This window comes from Anolis sagrei, chromosome 5, assembly GCF_037176765.1.
Source record: "Anolis sagrei isolate rAnoSag1 chromosome 5, rAnoSag1.mat, whole genome shotgun sequence".
Taxonomy (NCBI): domain Eukaryota; kingdom Metazoa; phylum Chordata; class Lepidosauria; order Squamata; family Dactyloidae; genus Anolis; species Anolis sagrei.
The window spans coordinates 15,337,875-15,355,843 of record NC_090025.1 but is presented as its reverse complement, the minus strand read 5'-3'; the positions used below and the strand labels follow the sequence as shown (position 1 = coordinate 15,355,843).

The window sequence follows — 17,969 nt, the reverse complement described above, 5'->3', positions numbered from 1 at the left end:
GGAAGGAGGCATTCGGAAGTACATACAGAGCTAATTATTTTTCACTGACTGTGCTTTTCAGAAATATTTAATACCATAAAATGCCTTCCTGCCTTTGGAATTTAAACTTATCATAACAGCAACTGTGTCATACTAGTCCAGAAACACATCCCTAGACAGAATTTCATATCAAACCCTTACAAGGCTACTCTCCTGGAAAAAAGGAACCCCTAATTGCAACCATTTCTCTAAAAATACCTTTTAAGGGGTATCCATTGTTCACTACTTTCAAATTTCCCTCATAGTAACATGTTACAAATTATCAAAAGGTTTCCATTTCGATATTTTGTTTTCATGTGATGACAGGGCAGAAGCTGCCCTCTGGTTACCTTTCAAGGGAATTCGCCCATTCAGGCACCTTTCTTCCCCCACATTCAAGCCATGTAATCAATACCCAAGATACACCCCCAAGAACCAATTTGTGTACCTTGTATAAAATGTAACAAAGTGCTTCTATTCAGATTCATCCAAATAATGAATGACTGCAAATCCCAGGATCAGGCGTCAAGTATGCATGAACTCTGTAAGATCTTTGGAATTTGCAAAATATAATGGTGTATCTATCAAAAATGTGGACTTCTGTCTTCTTCTCACCTATTGCAACCCTCCATGGTGCCAAACTTGGACCAGGAGCTTCCTATCCCTCAGAAGCAGTGGTTCTCAACCTTGGGTCCCCAAGTGTTTTAGCCTACAACTCCCAGAAATCCCAGCCAGTTTACCAGCTGTTAGGATTTCTGGGAGTTGAAAGCCAAAACATCCGGGGACCCACAGGTTGAGAACCACTGCTCTGAAGCAAGTTTTTAAGGTTAACCTAAGCTCCAGGAAGAAGGAAGAGTGTCAATTCCAGCAAAAGCAGGAAGATCCAATTTGTTTTTGATGTGAAATCCAACACAGGGGCACACACATTCTACATTCCTCACCATGTGGCATTCTCTGGAGTCTAACCACAACCTATTGTGTAATTTAGATAAAGTTACCACCAGGGTGATCTCTCATTTCAGAAGATCAAGTTTCCCAAAACTCAGGCTGCTCTCTAGAATGGCCATACCTGATGCAAACAGCCAAGGACATTCAAAATACCTTCTCTCAAGCTGAAAATTCAGAGTTGTACTATGCATTCACTCATTAACATTATGCACTAATGTTGGTACTTCTTTAAAACAGTGTCTCAAGAGCACCAAATGGCTCAGAGGTAAGTTTATAACAGGACATGGTGGTCCTAGTTGTAAGGCATTGGTGGTTTATGCAGTTTACTGGTAGCACACTCAAATCAGCATTACTTTTTATACAGCCTCTAGTTTTATACCTTTTCACTGAAACTGCCTAAATTCAAGTTTCAAGGGATATTTTTAGAGCTAAAGATATTTTTCATGAACTCTTGGAAGTATAATATTGTGAGAGAATGAAAAACATTAAGTGAGAGAAATCTTGGAAGGGGGTTAAAAAACCACTTTTAGGACATACATAGTTTATCTGCAATACAAAAGCCCAGTTAAATGAACTAGACATTGGGTAAAAAAATTTTACAGGTCTGAACTTGCTACAAGTTTCTTGGTTTCTGTTCGCCCTTGTCTTTTCAGATACTACATACAAATAAATGAGTCTCTCTTCTGAAGTGGACTGTGTGACTCCAGCTGTGTACTGCAATTTCCTTTCAACATTCCCAATTTGTTCGAGTACTCCACCAAGTTCTTGAAATCTTAAAAGAGTTACAGATATCCCTGTTTCAGGTTAATGGCACTTACTGGAAAAAGCAGAGTTCTGGCATACATATATAAAGAAAGATCTTCAAACATGCTGTAGGAATCAATCTTAAGCCAACAAACTGATGCTCCAAGATGTTAAAGAGAGAATAAAGCTTCAGATTAATCAGTGTGAATCGGTTCCAAGTACATCGAGCTTCTTATTTAGGCATTTTTTTCAAGTTTGCATTGATGGATCCTGTCCTATCAGACCACTTACGGTACACATTTTTTCCCATCTATTTGTTGAAGTATAACTGCACCACAGGAAGGGCATAATGGTTGTGGGTGAATAAAAAATTTGCCACAGTAACTGATTTATAACCTTTCTTTTGGGGAAAAAACTGTTCTTATTGAAAACGCTTACCCTATAGCCATACTGTATGCCATACTTAAACTGAAAATGAATTATGTAGTAATTTTTAAAAATAGCTTCCTCTTATTTCAGCCAGATGGATATTGTGGTGGTGTCTATAATTCAGAGATACATCTGGAAGAATCTACTGTTTAGAAGGAAATGGAGCAGCTCCAAATGGATCTAACTCTCCTGCCTGTTGCTGGCTTTGTTGTGATGCCATACTAGGCACAAGTTCTGTAAAAGGAACTGCCCCAAAATCATCTGTTAGTTTTAGTCCATCGCCAGACTGAATACTGCCAAGCAGCGAGCCCTGTCTAGGTCTGCTAGAAACAACTGTGTTGTGATCCCCACGGTTATCGCCCAGTCCTTGATGCTGAGGGTGGCGCACCAATTCTGTAGGGTGGAAAGGCTTGGCTCCAAAAGGATCCAGAAGAGCATCCTCTGTTTGCAGAGAGCTCACTCTGTCTTTGTTATCAGACAGGGCAATACTAATGTTTTCCTTGGAATCAGAGATCGTCAAGAACTCATTACTGCTCTGGGAATCCCGACGACCCGCCTTTTTATGCCTTCGGACTCTTTCTGGTGTACGGTAACTGGGCTTCAAAGTCTTCTTAGTGCTAGTTGGGGTGCCGTGATGGCGCTTTCCATTGGTTTTGGATCCATCCTGTTTCATGCGTCTCTGGCGAGAAGAGAGTTTTTGCAGATTCCGTTGCTGCTGCTTTGCTTTCTGTTGCTGCTGCTGCTGGCTTCCCGCTATCTCCTCAAATGGGATAAGCCCAAAGAGATCCTCTTTGCTCTCGTCACTTTTTGAAACAGAGGAAGGGTGGAATGGGATACATCCAAAAACATCCACAGGAGATATAGGAGATATAGGAATAGGCTGATTTTCACAACCTGAAATCAAATCATCTTGCTGAGACATTTTCCTGCCAAATGGGGCTTTGGTGAAGACATCAAACTCATCCTGATCATGTGCTGAGCCTGGAAAAGCAGCTTGAGGAGAGAAATCTTTGCTATCTTTTTGTTTAGGCTCTTGAGTCTGAAGAGGAAAGAATGGAACTGCTCCAAAGACATCAAACTCTTGTTTGGGACTCACCTTAGTCATTGTACCTGGCATCTCAGACAACGTAGAGCATTGTAAAATAGGCTCCTTGGTCTCAACACATCCAGCTTCTTCGTTGTATCTACTACCAGGCACCTCCTCTATAGGCCTAATGTGACCAGAATCAGAATCAGAACTTTGCTTATCTTCATCTTCTGCTTCTTCCTCAGAATCCATGAGAAGAGGATGCTGGCCAAAGTTCTCTGGTTCGGTATAATTGTCATCCATAAAATCTCCATGCTCACCCTGCAAAACTTCTTCATCCTCCTGTTCCTCCTCTTCCTCACTGCTCTTCGGAGATGGGGGGTCCGATTCAAAATCACTTTCCGATTCATCACTTCCTTTTTTTGTATGTCTTTCCACCAATTTCTTTCCAGGCTGACAGTCCTCAGCAACCTGGTTTAGCCTTTCATGTTTGGTTGGACTCTCTATCTTGCTTTCTATATTGCTGGCTGAGCTATTAATTTCACTTCCTGGAGAACCTACAAGGATGAAGAATACACAATAACTTCAGTTACTTACCATTTACTATATACACACACATAAAATTCCCCTTTGTTATACAATGGGAAGGATGGTATCTTCTTGAATGACAGTATAGCCAAACTCAGCAATAGTCAGCTGAATGGAAATCAGATTCAAATCCTTGCTGTGCAGTTACTTCTGCAAACACTGCATTATGTGATTCATATATAAAATAGTCTGCAATTTCAAAAATCCTTTTAAATAGGCTTGTAAAAAACCCATTGTGCATATAGAAATCATCTAACTGATTGAATCAAACTGAAAGTCCATGGTCTGCCACAATAGGCAGACAAATATTGCCTCTGTTTTTTTTGTTTGGTTTGTTTTTTGTTTTTGTTTTTTTGCTTTTTTGCTTTTTTGTGTCAGGAGCAACTTGAGAAACTGCAAGTTGCCTCTGGTGTGAGAGAATTGTCTGTCTGCAAAGATGTTGTCTAGGGGATGCCCAGATGTTTTACAATCCTGTGGGAGGCTTCTCTCATGTCCCTGCATGGGAAGGTGGAGCTGACAGACAGGAGCTCATCCTGCTTGCCTCTGGTAAGCTTGCAAAGTCAGGCATGGAAACAAAATCTTTCTTGATTTCCTAGTTGTGGGAACAGCAATAGAGGATGTGCATTCCAATCTTAAATATCCAGTCTAAATATCTTCCTGAAAACCCTTCTCCCAAAAGCTGTGATTGTGATTCTGTTGACTAGTCCAACTAACCATACCCAGAGCTTGGAAAGTTAATTTTAAAAGTATTTTCTAGCACTCTTATAAAGCCCAAGAAGATAATAATATGTTGCTGTTACTGTCCCCTCTCTCCAGAATGCTATTACAAAAAAACAATCTGCAGTCTGCTTGGAGCAGGAAGTTGGACTAGATTCTCTCCAAAATCCCTTCCACGTCTGATTTTCCTTGGTGGACGTCTGCACGAAATGTATCTCCCATATTTGTATATGGAAGTATTATTTCTCCCAAAGCGCTTTACTCTGTTAAGAAGTTTAACCCTATTTTGCTGTGAGGCACCAGTCTGTATCTCACATCATCACAATAAACATGGGGTCCCAATGTTGACATCTTTTTTTTTGTTTAAACCAGAAGTATATCTCCTGATTTTATCCATATACCAACGAATCTGAAAACCTCTTCCGAAAACCTCCTTTGAGAATCTATTAAGCCAGTGCCCTGAACTACTCCAAGTCATTAATTCTCCATTTGTGTAAATTTAGTCTTACTTTGCATTTTTAGCCAGTGTGGAGGTACAAAAGACCCTGTCAAAACCATCTTAAAAGTCCAAATTCACAATCCAGAACTGGCGGAGCCAACACTGATGTGCTTAAATCCTTGGCTAGTGGTTTTATGGTGATGATAGACTACTGAAAAAAAGACTTTTTCATTCTCCTCATTCTGCCCCAGTGAATATATACACTTGTGTCTGTGTTTTCCTTTCCCTCCAGCCTTCCAGATACCTTTCTTGTAAGGTTTTTAAATTGTATGCCTGAGGGAAAGGCCGGCCTTATTACTCATCTTTGCAAACCATTCCAGGAACTTTATTCAGCTGAAGAGAGGCTAAAGATAATATTGTAATGATCACAAAAATGCAAAAATTAAACTGTTTATCAACTGTTCAAGTGAGGTACCCATACTTTTTTTTGTTGCTCCATTGCCCCACAAATACAGTCATACTTCCAAACATCTGCACCCACATTTGTGAGATAAACAACTGGAATGAATAGAAACATGAGGAGATTCCCATTTCAATCTGCTTCTGGTGTCAGGTTCTTCTGAGTTTAGTGTATTTGATCTTACAGTCAAATTAAAATGTGGATTTGCTCTCTTGATGTGATGTAGATTTCCCAAAGGAATAACCATAATGCATAAGTATAGGAAGCTATGTCATCTAAATCCTGCCATCGCCAACATTTACTAGGATGCTGCAATTATTTACATGGATGTGATTATTTCGTAAGATTAAAAGCTTAATCTGTGTCTACATGAGCAACAACATTTTCTGTTCAAATATCAATTTGCAAAGAGCGGTCAGTGAAAGTATTCCTTCATTCACATACGTTGAAACTGCAAAAACATGCATTTCTATTTTAATACATTGCGGTGATCAATAATTATATAAGATGGTCCAGTTCTTCCTCACTGTAGACAACCCATCGGGGTGTTTTTCTTGGTTAAATGGAGTTCTGTTGAAAAGTCATATAGCCCCTGTAATTGTTTCTATCTTCCACACACTTTAAACGTCATATTTGTTTTTGAGGTCATTTGTAAAAGTCTACAGAGACAATAGTTATTTCTATTTTAATTTCAAAAGAGCACTATATTAACCTTTTCTTATGTAGATCAATACTACTGACAGAATGCTATTTCACAAATGTATCCCTCCACGTAAACACCATTAAAGCCATTTCTAAATCCAACTCAGCTTCCTCACCAATAAATCCATATTTCATTTTAAATGGTTACATTTAAAATGCTTGAGAAATAAATCTCAGGTCCACTTGTAAATTAATGCCATAATAATGTTGTAAAAAAGCGCTTTAAGATCAACATGTAAAAAAGAGATTTGATTGAAGCAATCTCCAAACTGCCGCAATGAACATTTCAAATCCAAATTTATGAAGAGCTGGAGAACTTTGTGGTATAACATCTGCTTGCAATGTACTGCGCAGATTACATCACTTCTAATCATGTTTGTCTCTTGTATAAGGCTATCGTCCCGCCCTGAAATCCAATGCAGGTAGAACATCTTTAATCATAAGATCTCAATCTTCAAGGAAAAAAAAATCTGTTCTGCTGTTCTTTTGCAGACATCCGATTATAAGAGGATGAATGGCTTGCAACAACTGAAGTAATTACATGCCTTCTGCTAGTTCATCATTTCAGGGGCTGGGCAAAAGCAGAGGCATAGCCATTTTAAAGCTCCTTCTGAATTGGTAACATACTGCCATCATCATTTCACAGCAATTTGCCACATGTCAGCTCCATGGATTGCTGAGACACATCAACTAAATCTGCACTAGTCTTTGGCAACAGGCAGAGCAGCAGATGTCTCACTGTGATGGATTTAGGGGCTGGCTACTGCCCTTATTTTGAGTCAGACAACACATGCAAATTTTGCATTCCCCACACCTTTATGTAAAACCTGTAACATCCATATACAGGGAGTCCCCAAGTTACAAACATCCGATTTACAAACACCTCACAGTTAAGAACATGGCTGAGACAACAGGAAGTGAGAGAAATCTACCCCTCGGAAGGGAAATACCCTCCTGAATAAGTTATCATAGGGAAAAAGTGTCCCTTCTGAAGCTTTACCACCAAACTTCGTTTCTGTAACAAGTGACATTTTTCAAAATTCAGTTCTCACAGGAACAAAATGTGAGGTGAAATCTTCTGAATAGGCCACAGACAGCAAAACAAACACTGCAGGGTGTTAACTCTTCCCTTTGCTATCCATAGCTACAAAAATATTTTTTAGCTAGTCATACCCTTTAAAAACGCCCCTTTTCTGACTTACAAACAAATTCAACTTAACAACAAAACTACATAACCTTTTTTTTTGTAACTTAGGGATTGCCTGTAATGGCTGCCTCTTGAATTCTGAGCTCCCTTCATTGATTAATGAATATATTCATCCTTAAGCATACCATGCAAAAAAAGTAATTTCTCTTTTGAGAAGCAATGGGAAGGAAAATGAAGCGGACTACAGAGATGGTAAATACATGAGATGGAAAAAAAATTCTATGTAATGTAGCAGCACTCGTTGCAAAGTATTAAATATTAACCTTCCTTTAACAAAACATGGAGTGTGTGCATGGGTAACAATTTGTAACTTATACCATATTAGAGATTTTCATGTGATAAGAGATAAAGATATTCCACTATGATAAAACAGCTACCTGCTATCTGTGAAACTTGAAGAAGAGGTGATAAAGGAGACATAATAGTCTAGACATGTTTAAATATTTGAAAGGATGTCATACTGAAGGAGATTGTTTTCTGCTGCTCTAAAGATGAGGACACAAAACAATGGATTCAAGCTGCAGGAAAAGAGATCCTACCTAAATGTATGGAAGAACTCCTGATGTTCAAAAGTGGAATATGCTACCTTGAGTGCTAGAGTCCCCTTCTCCAGAGGCTTTTAAAGTGAGGTGGATGACAATCTATTGCAGTGGTTCTCAACCTGTGGGTCCCCAGATGTTTTGGCCTTCAACTCCCAGCAATCCTAACATCTGGTAAACTTGCTAGGATTTCTGGGAGTTGTAGGCCAAAACACCTGGAGAACCACTGATCTATTGGGAGTGCTTTAACTGTGCATTCCTGCATGGAGTGGATGGCTCATGTGATCTTTCCAACTCTATAATTCTGTAGGTGTTATACTTACCCAAACTATCACTACTCACATTTTACTCCACAATACCTTGATCAGCATTTGTCGCTTGAGAATTTCTATAGCCCCTCTTCCAGATGTGTATTCAAAGAAAATACAACCCTCTACCAATTGTCCCTCTAACTCCAGTCTTGCATCAAGGTAGCTCTCCAGGCCTACAACCCAGAATCCCAAACCATATCTAAACATTTGGACAAACCAGATTACCATACCATTGGCTGTAATTCACATGGGTTCTTCTTGAAACTAATGCGAAATATAAATAGTACCATAAACATGGAGATTCTTCCCCTAAGCACCTTCCTCTAAGACAGGTATAGGCAAACTTCAGCCCTCCAGATAGGCTGTTAGAAATATTAGGAGTTGAAGTCCATAACACCTGGAGGGCCAAATGTCCATGCCTGCACTAAGTTCTTGTCAAATTGCAGGCTACTCTACTATAGCTTAGGAGGCACTTTACTCATTACTTTTAACATTTTAGCACCACTGAAGGAAATCCTCGAAGTCCACCTGCAAACAAATATTAATGGCATCCATCAAGAAGTGATATGGGCTTTTTTAATACTCTGCCCAATTAAGAGTAGCACCTGGTAGCTCACTATGAAGAGTGGAAATACACCACAGATAAGTCAATGGGATGTTTTCTGACTTGGATGCCAACGCTAATATTTGTCTATTAAATGTAGCCTTGGTTCCTGCTTGTTCTATATTGTTGGGTCTGTTTGAATTTGCCTGATAATGGGAATAAGATACTGGGAGATCAGAGAACCAGCACATGTGTACCAAATCTCTCTGGATCTTTAAAGCAGCTCGAGGGGAACTGACCAAGTGGGTAAGTAGAGCAGTGCATGCTTTACTGCAAGAAGGGTCAAAACAGGCTGTGATTAGGACATTATTGAAGGGAAAAAAACTTTCCTAAACCCTATTATATTGGAAAATTATTAAACAGTTTGCAATATTCCTTCCTTGGACAAAGTGATAGAGCATATGGTGGCCTCGGGGTTCCTGAAGGACGCCGAGTTTCTAGACACATTTCAGTCTAGTTTTAGGCCTGGCCCTGGAATGAGAGCTTTCATCTTATTCCAGTGGTTCCCAACATTTGGTCCTTCAAGTGTTTTGGACTTCCCCTCCCAAAATTCCTAAAAGCTGGCAAGTACAAGACCACCACACAAGTGAAAAACAACAGATTTTTTTAAAATGTGGGGTTTTTTTAAACCTGAAGGAACACATCTCTAGATTTTCTAAATCTTCTGGCACATCTTCACATCTTGACTTCTGGATTCTGACCAGAGAATCACACTTCAGGATCTAGACCAGTGGTGTCCAACCTTTGCTCCTTCAGGTGTTTGGAACTCCATATCCCAGACGCTCTGTTCAGCTTGTTCAATGTTCAGGAATTCTGAGAGTTGAAGTTCAGACCATCTGGAAGACCAAAGGTTGGGAACCACTGTCTTAGTCAATGACCTGTTCTGGGAACTAGATTGAAAATGTGTCCTTGTTTGTTCTGTTGGCTTCTCCGTAGCCTTTAATACCATCAACCATGGCATCCTTCTGGATCGTCTCTTTGGCATGGGACTTGGGGACACAGTTGTGTGGTTATTACAGTACTTCAAGGAATTGACTTATGTCATGCCAAGCAAAACTTGTTCAGCACCCTGGCCATTACCCTGTTGGATTTCTGTCCCCCACGCTGTTTTGTATCTACATGAAATCACTGGGAAATGTCATCCAAAAGTTTTGGAATTCAGTGGGCTCAGTATATGTTGACAATAATCATTTTGATCTCTCTTTTCCATCTAACTCCCAACAAAACTGTTTCAGCATTACACCTGTGGCTGTTATCAGTAATGTGAAGGATTTAGGTGAATAAAATGAAACTTAATCCAGACAAGAGAAAGAGCTCCCAATTAGTCATAGTGTAGATCACAGGAACACAGTCTGTCCTGGACAAGGTAAATTCTTCCTGAAATCTCAGGTTTGCATCTTGGGTGTGCTACTGAACCCTGATGTGAGCCAGGATCCTCAGGTTTCAATGGTGTCTGTGTTTGCACAATTAAACTCAGATTCAAAATGTTGTGTCCAAGCTGCTGACTGGGGATGATTACAGGGAAAATATAACCATCCTGTTGAAACAGCTTCATGGCTACCAGTTCATTTCCAGGCACAATTCAAAGAGATGGTTATGAGCATTAGAGCGCTAAACAGCTTAGGACGAGAATATTTGGAAAACTTTATCTGCCAATACAACCTATCCTATATTTTACCATTTTTCAGATATGTCTCTCCAACATCCCTCCCCTCCCCACCCCAACAAAGACCTTTGGTGAAAACAGAGCCTTCTTGGCATCTACTCCTAAACTGTGGCAGAGTCTTCCATGAGAGGTTTGAGTGCCCCCTCTCTGCTCTTTTTCTGCTGAGAAGGCCTTTTTATTGAGGCATATCATGGCTGCTTAAATTATTGTTTTGATACTGAATTAACAATTTCTCACTCTGCTATTTTTATTTTCCTTCCATTTTGTGTCTCATATCTGACCTTACCTGACTGGAGGATCTGTCTTTTTTTTAATGCAAGTCACTTTTATAACCAATCTTTTATTCTGTCTTAAACAGCAGAGCATATATATACTTCTTTCTACAGGGGACCCGTCCCTTAACAGATCCCTGTCCATTCCATTCACACAAGGTCATGCTACATGTTAAGAGCTCACAAAAAGTCTTCTGAGCTAACAGGGTTTACATAGGCCATCAAAGATGTATAAAATAGTAGGTACTAAAATCAAAATAATCAGAACTGCCTAAATGGTCAAAACTAATAGCAATTATTATTCAGTGCATGGCACACTGATGTAGAGCATGATAAAATAAAGACAAATTATAGTGAAAATTAACAGTACAGCAGAGTAAAATCCCCTACTGGAAATGAATAGCTGAGAATCTTGAGACTTCAAGTATGATCAGAACTGTCTGCATGATGATTAGAATTTCCACAGTTTATAAGAGAATATGAAAGAAAGCTGCAAGTAGCAATATAGAAGCCAGTTAAGAAATGCCAACACCTTCATAAAAAAGGGACAGAAAGTCTATTAGAGATATCTAGATGACAAAGGAGCATGGAAAATAATGTTCAGTCAATTAATAGATGCTGTCTAAAGAAATGTATGCAGGAGTGTATGCAATATGATGGTAGCAAAGAACAAGGACAATAAAGATTTATGCTAAACAGAATGATTGGTATAACTAAAGACATTTCCGTTTAAAACCTAACATGCTTTAAAAATGAGGACATATAGGTTATTTCAAATACAGTGAACCTTTGCAGCTAAGGTTCATTTACAAAAGCCAGTACAGTGATGCAAACTGTGTGGCTATTTCCAAGAATGTTACCAAAAAAGAAATAAAGATCAAACAAATAACATAGTTAAGAGTCTAGCAATTTTCAATCCTCAAAAATATTAACTTGAAAGATCTTCCCCATTTTCTCTAAAAACTATCAGGCTAGCAAGTAGCACAATTTAGTCTCAATTTTGTCTATTGCTTGTTCAGGATAGTGACTATAGCAGAAAGTTAAAAATATATACAGTTTAAATGCAAATGTAACACAATTAACTTTCTAGTAAGTTTTTCTTTTAGAATTCAGTTCACTGATGGTAGATGTTAGTTATCAGGCATTAAAAATAAGGTTTTAGGTTGGGTTAGATATGCAAAGGGAATTATCATAATATTAAATAAATGACTGAATATGGTTCTTAGGAAAGTTAGACTTCAGAAAAGAAATGATGGCATTTAACCAGACCCACTTTTCCATCAAGAGATATATTACATGAAAAGAACTGATGTTACATAATGTAACTTGCCTGGGTGAGAAATGAAAGGTACAGAACCAAAGGGATCTTCGGGAGGATGGTTCTGTGGAGCAGAATGTGTCTCCACATTCTTATCTGAGGATGTTCTCCTCTCCTCGAGCCTGTCTGCAAAAATAAAAATGAAACAAAACAAAAAAGTAAAATAAAAATGGCAGCTTTTCAAGCCAATTAAAATTTTATTTGAAAGCCTCTTGAAATATCTGCTCTAAAGATTAGTTATCCTATAATTCTAACTACAAGACTCAGTCACATAAATGGGTTAAATGGGTTATGTGTATGGCATTATGTATATAAATATTTGTCAATATAACATCATTTAATCCAGCAACTCAACAGGATCCAAAATCAATTCCAGAAATTGCAAGCCAGAGTGTAGCATACATATGAAGTAGCCATAAAGAACATGTCTTTATAATGAAGATGTAAAACTCAATAATATCCAAATAATCGATTTCAAGCTTCTATGATTTGGTCAAACGCAGCAAAAGTAATTGGAATAATTTAGAACTCCCAATAACTACATAGCATCTCCGAGGAAAAGCTTGCAGACATTCAGGTTCTGCTCATTTCTGTCAAGATTCAGACTAAGCAAAGCTTTTTTGTAAACGAATTCACTTTTCCACTTTGCTACAACTCTTCTCTTGGCTCTAACTTTGATCCTGCTGTTCAAACTGAAGTACAAAGTAAATGCAAGCAGTGTGTAAATAAAGGCTTTGAAAATCGAGAACCATGTTTTTTTCAAACTTTCCTTTAAAAAATCTAAATATGTAGCATTTCAAAGTGTTTTACCATTCCGACAATCAATATTTTGTTCCAATCAAGATCACACCATCTTCCATGAGAAGAATGTTCACACAAGAACAGTTTTCTGTGCCCTCCTCCCCACTGCAACCCCCAGCAGCTCCTCCTGAGATTCCAAAGCTTCCACATGTATATGTCATCTCAGCCCAACATGCTAAATACATCCCATAGGAACAGTTCCTTGGAGGGCACCACTGAACAGGTCTAGATCAACCACTGCGTTATGTCAGAGAGTTATTCACAAAAGAGGTTGAAATCAAGCAGCAGTTCCTGTTATGGGACAGGAAGAACCATTTCCACCGATTGCTCCTTTCCTCTTCAGTACATGGATCACCCCCCTCCCCCCCCCCCCCCCACACACACACACACTGTTACAGAATTCCCTGAATCCTTCAGGGAATTGCACAAATAAAAGAACCCACCAAAATCACCTCCCTTTACTTTCCTCCAGGAGATGTATCATCCTGTGCTATTTGAGAGAAGCCAGGATCCAACTTTATACCAAGTCTATGCTTTCTTTTTATAGTTGCCACAATTGATCAGAGAAAACGAGCTTGCATAAGAATCTACAAAAACTATTTCATACTTGAAAAACAAATAGTGAATGTTAAATGGAAACTGCACCCAGGGATAAACGAAGACAGCAGAATGTAAATATTTTAATCAGCATATATACTGTTAAGTAACAATACAATTTAGGTCGCAGGTCTTTTTTAAACACAGTGCATGAAAAATGTGCCTTATGCAAGTTTTTAAATGAGTAAACAGCTTGGCTGCATTTTAAAAAAAACAAGACAATTATTAACTTTTCTTAGCAGTTTTTTTCCTTCTTCTAAAAGAAAGTAAGGAAGAAAAAATATAATCAAGTTATGTTCAATGCAGCAAGGTTTCTGTTATATATTAAAAGGAAAGTGCTTTAGAAAAGTATGATGTCTGTAGCATCATTCTACGAGTAAAGAGCACAACTTACAAACAAGGCTATTTAATCAACATATGCTGCATGAATTTAATACATAGTTAAATAATACAAAAAGAGCTTTGTCTTTGCTAAAAACAAAAACTTTTGTAGATGTTAATATTTTATAGATCCAAACACCACAAAATTAACAGGAGAAAATATTGTTGTTTTATCTTAGGCGCTCTGAGTAAAATGTCACCAACAAAAAGGATTACAGAAGGTAGTCTGAATAGTGAAAGTTTTCACAATGAAAAAAATGTTTATGATGCTAGGATGATGGATGACGTTTTCAGACTCATGTTGTCTTCAGCACAAGGTGAAAGGAAGAATATTTATTCAATTGGTATATCAGTCAACATATGCATCAAACTGCAATGAAGAATGCAGATATCTTTTTTCTTTTCCTTAGATCACTAAGCAAAACAGAAGCAGGCAAGTAGGAACTGGGGTTCTCCCAACTCATGGACAAAGTTCACAACTTTGCCACTTGACGACAGGTTAGTCTGAGTGTTCTTCCAGAACTATCCCAAATTATATTTGTAGATCTGTATTTTAGTACAATTACTAGCAGAGCAGAACACAATAGTTAAACAATGACTGAAATACAGTTTTTAGGGATAATTTCATATTAACACACATATGGCTCAACATATCAAGGAATTTTGTAGAAACAAGAAATCTTTTTGATATTGGTGTCTACCAGATGCAATTTTCTTTTCCATCTTTCTCCATCTCCCTGACACAGTAGCTGTTATGTACAGCCCGGGGAACCTCACAGAAAACATGTTTAAAATGACATAGTAAACCTGTTCAAGAGAAGCTATAAAACCAGTACAAAAGTACAAGTGCAAAGTCCTGCTTTACCATCCCACACTTTTGTAGCTTTTTAATAAGTGACCAGCCCTTCTGAGGTCTCTCTTTTGCCCCCTTGCTCTTTTGTAGAAAATTAACTTCCTCTTAGATCCATACAGCATTAAACACAAAAAAGCAGTTAATCAAGGAGTTTAAAAACACACAGTTTTAGGTTTCTAACACAAGCTCAATTCCTCATACAAAACCAGCAAGGATATCTTCCGAAATCATTTATCAAATCATTTTTAAAAAGCATTGAAAACAATTTCCTGAATTTCTGAAATGCAACTTTTCAGAAAAGGAAGGCTATAAGTTGCTCAGTGAGACTTGTGTTGCTCCCTAGACAATGTTGCACAAAAGCAGCCAGGTGATGAATGTAGTGAGTTCCAGTTCAACAGGGCCAGAAAGTTATCCTGCTAGATCAAGTTTAGCTAAATATTATTGTAAGACTGGGATCTACCAACCATGCCACTTCATGTTGCTTTAATTCAGTAACATTTGGTAAAGAGTATACAAAATATCATATATTGAACATTGTCAGTTGGTGAAATACAGCATAGTCAAGTGAAGTTGTAAGATTACAGAACTTTCCAAATTTGTGTAACATTTGAAGTATCAGTAGTATATTCACAGTTCATCTCAATTAAAATCTGAAAGACCTCACAATCAAGTTTAGTACTACATCAAGTTTAGTACTACATTCAGGACTCCATCCTGTTCCATGTCTAGTACTTTAGTCCAGAATTCATTTTTATGAAAACTGCGTATTAAAAAAAATACAAGCAGAAGAGCAAGTGATTTGAAGTAAACACACTGGCATTTTGACTTGAAGAAAGTTTATTCAACTATGTTGTGTCTGAACAATAAAGCAGCCTTTAACATTAAGCCACTGAAAGACATTACAGAACATTAACATAATGTACTAGTTTATTTCCCCTCTTTCAGGCATTTTCAAAAGGCATTCCAGAATCACAGAATCTCCTGTTCTGGTGTGCAAGAGAACAAAACTGTAAAGTGAAGTAATGAAAACAGTTGAGTGGTGCTTTCTATCGTTAAATATCCTGTTTCTTCTTTTTGCACTGGACACTCATGAAATCCAAATATTCAAGAGATAACCTTGGTTTTACAAGTACTAAACAATTAGGTTCCTATTGCACACACTGTTGTGACAGAAGGACAAGATACACAGCTGGTCTACTTCTGCCCTCAAATGCTCAGAAAGAGTTCTTTCTACAACAGACTGTGGGGCCCTTGAACAGAACAGTCTTTGGCACTGCTGGCTGTACCTAAAAGAGCTCTTATTTACTGTGAAGCAAAATAAGCCTTCAAGTGTCCCTTACTTGATCTCAGGAGGTCAAACTCCCTGTCCAACAGCTCCTCCTCTGTTAGCTTGGAGAAATTGTCTTCTCCAAACGGATTCCAGCCAGACATATCAGGTGGGTTACTGATGTTCTGTTTTTGATAACTGGAAACAGACTCTGCATCAGAGGAAGTTGATCTGTAAAAATTGAGAAACCTAATGTGATCAACGTAATTTTAAAAACATTAAACAAATAACATTGCTCATGACACAGACAGATATAGTTAATTTTTTATGTTTCTGAGGACGCAAGAGAAGTGGACTTTTATTTAAATGCAACAAATACTGAGAATAATTGCAACAATGTTAATGAGGCCAATATTTTATGTATGTTATTTCCCTCTGATCTCACCATGTAATCCCACTTCCATCCATCATATAAAGTGTGTAGTGTACGTTCATTCTGTGAATATCTAAGTTCTCTATACAGGAAATATGCTATCTTCAAAGTACTTTTTGAAGTTTTTGCTACAATTATTAACTGGATTTTTCTATTTAAAAAATCAGAGTGACATTGAGAAGTAGACAGGTTAAGCACAATAATAAAACATGTCTCTGCAGTTGTTACTAAGATAAATTGAAGATGCTTACCTATTTGTAGAATAATGGGTGTCCAGAGCTGCCCCAACATGAGCTGGAAATGACTTTGAATGGGAGATTAAGGCTGGTGAGAACTCCTGAGGAGAAGCAAGAAATTCAGGGGAATGCTTAGGTGGTGGCAACTGCTTCGCAAAGACCTGTTGCTGTAGAAGAGCTTGTTGGTACTGCTGCATCTTGGAGAAGAAAAGGGGGGAAACTGTCAACCTTGCAAAGTTGTATCTCATATAATCCCCTCCCCTAAGAATAAAATTTTGAAAATTGGACCTCTTAACTACTACAGCAGAACTCAGTTAAAGCAGCATCATAGATGTGAATATCATTACTAACAAACAAAACAAATGATCACTCAGCAATGTAGGTTGGTTGGGAGAGTAATAACAACAACAACAACTACTACTACTACTACTACTACTACTACTTTATAGACCACATTCTCTCCCCAAGGGGACTCAGGGCAGTTTACACACAAAAAAGGCAAACATTGAATGCCCTACACAAAACACAAAAATCTCAAAAATAATACAAAATAATAACCATGACCTTATGACAAAAGAGACATTAACATCAAAATGAAAAACAGAATACAAATAATCAAATAAACATAATTATACTGATAACATAATTAACCATTAAAGCATAAACCCTGAGAGAACGATTAAAATACATAAAAATGGCAATCATCGTTATATTACCTCAAACATCTGAAATGGGGAGAATGAGCAGGAAACTTATGTTTGTGTTATTAATATGTAGGTTCTCTATAGGCCCTTTATTGGCCTCTGAGGGTACAGAGTACTGAACTAAGTGGGTCTTTGAGCTGATCTAGCATGGCTCTTTTTATATCCTTAAACTATACAAGTCACTACTAATTTTTTCTCTGGGATTTATGCTGAATTAATAAATATTCAGGGAGTAAATGCTAGTGTTAGTGAAAGTACTTCCTTAATACTTTCATATTTAGTATAACATACAATCAATGGTGTAATCTCTGGTTTTTTTTAAATTAATTATGCCCCACTTCTTAATGGTTCAGGTCCAAGCTATTTGTCTAACCACATCTCCCGATACAAGCCATCCCGTACAAAGCAGTCAATAGAGGAGGCTCTGCTCTCAGTCCCACCCCCGTCACAAGCACAGTTGGTGGGAATGAGAGAGGGGGCCTTCTCTGTGATCACTCCTGTCTCAAAAACTTCTTCCTTAAAGAAATAAAAATGGCCCCCACCCTCCTCTCCTTCAAAAAAAAACCTCTAGAAAATACACCATGCACTTTAACGTATGGAGAGGAGGACTAGGACACTTTAAATTCCATTGGAATGCTGGCTAGCTCATTTGAACTCAATTGCTGCTATGGTACATGAGAAAAAACAAATAATCAAAGCCAGAGGACT

The 17,969-nt window shown here is 38.0% G+C and overlaps 1 protein-coding gene across 1 annotated transcript in view; it reads right to left on the bottom strand.

The window, feature by feature from the left end:
• Window positions 1-1,473: 1,473 nt before the first annotated feature.
• The window catches only part of BMP2K (BMP2 inducible kinase), a 47,410-nt gene continuing 30,914 nt past the window's right edge, over window positions 1,474-17,969 (bottom strand). The window contains exons 13-16 of the mRNA XM_060779351.2: window positions 16,573-16,754; window positions 15,962-16,119; window positions 12,002-12,115; window positions 1,474-3,723 (exon numbers count right to left, since the gene is read on the bottom strand). Coding sequence (XP_060635334.2) covers window positions 2,282-3,723; window positions 12,002-12,115; window positions 15,962-16,119; window positions 16,573-16,754 — 1,896 coding nt within the window. The 3' untranslated portion in view covers window positions 1,474-2,281. The remainder of the gene's footprint in view (window positions 3,724-12,001; window positions 12,116-15,961; window positions 16,120-16,572; window positions 16,755-17,969) is intronic.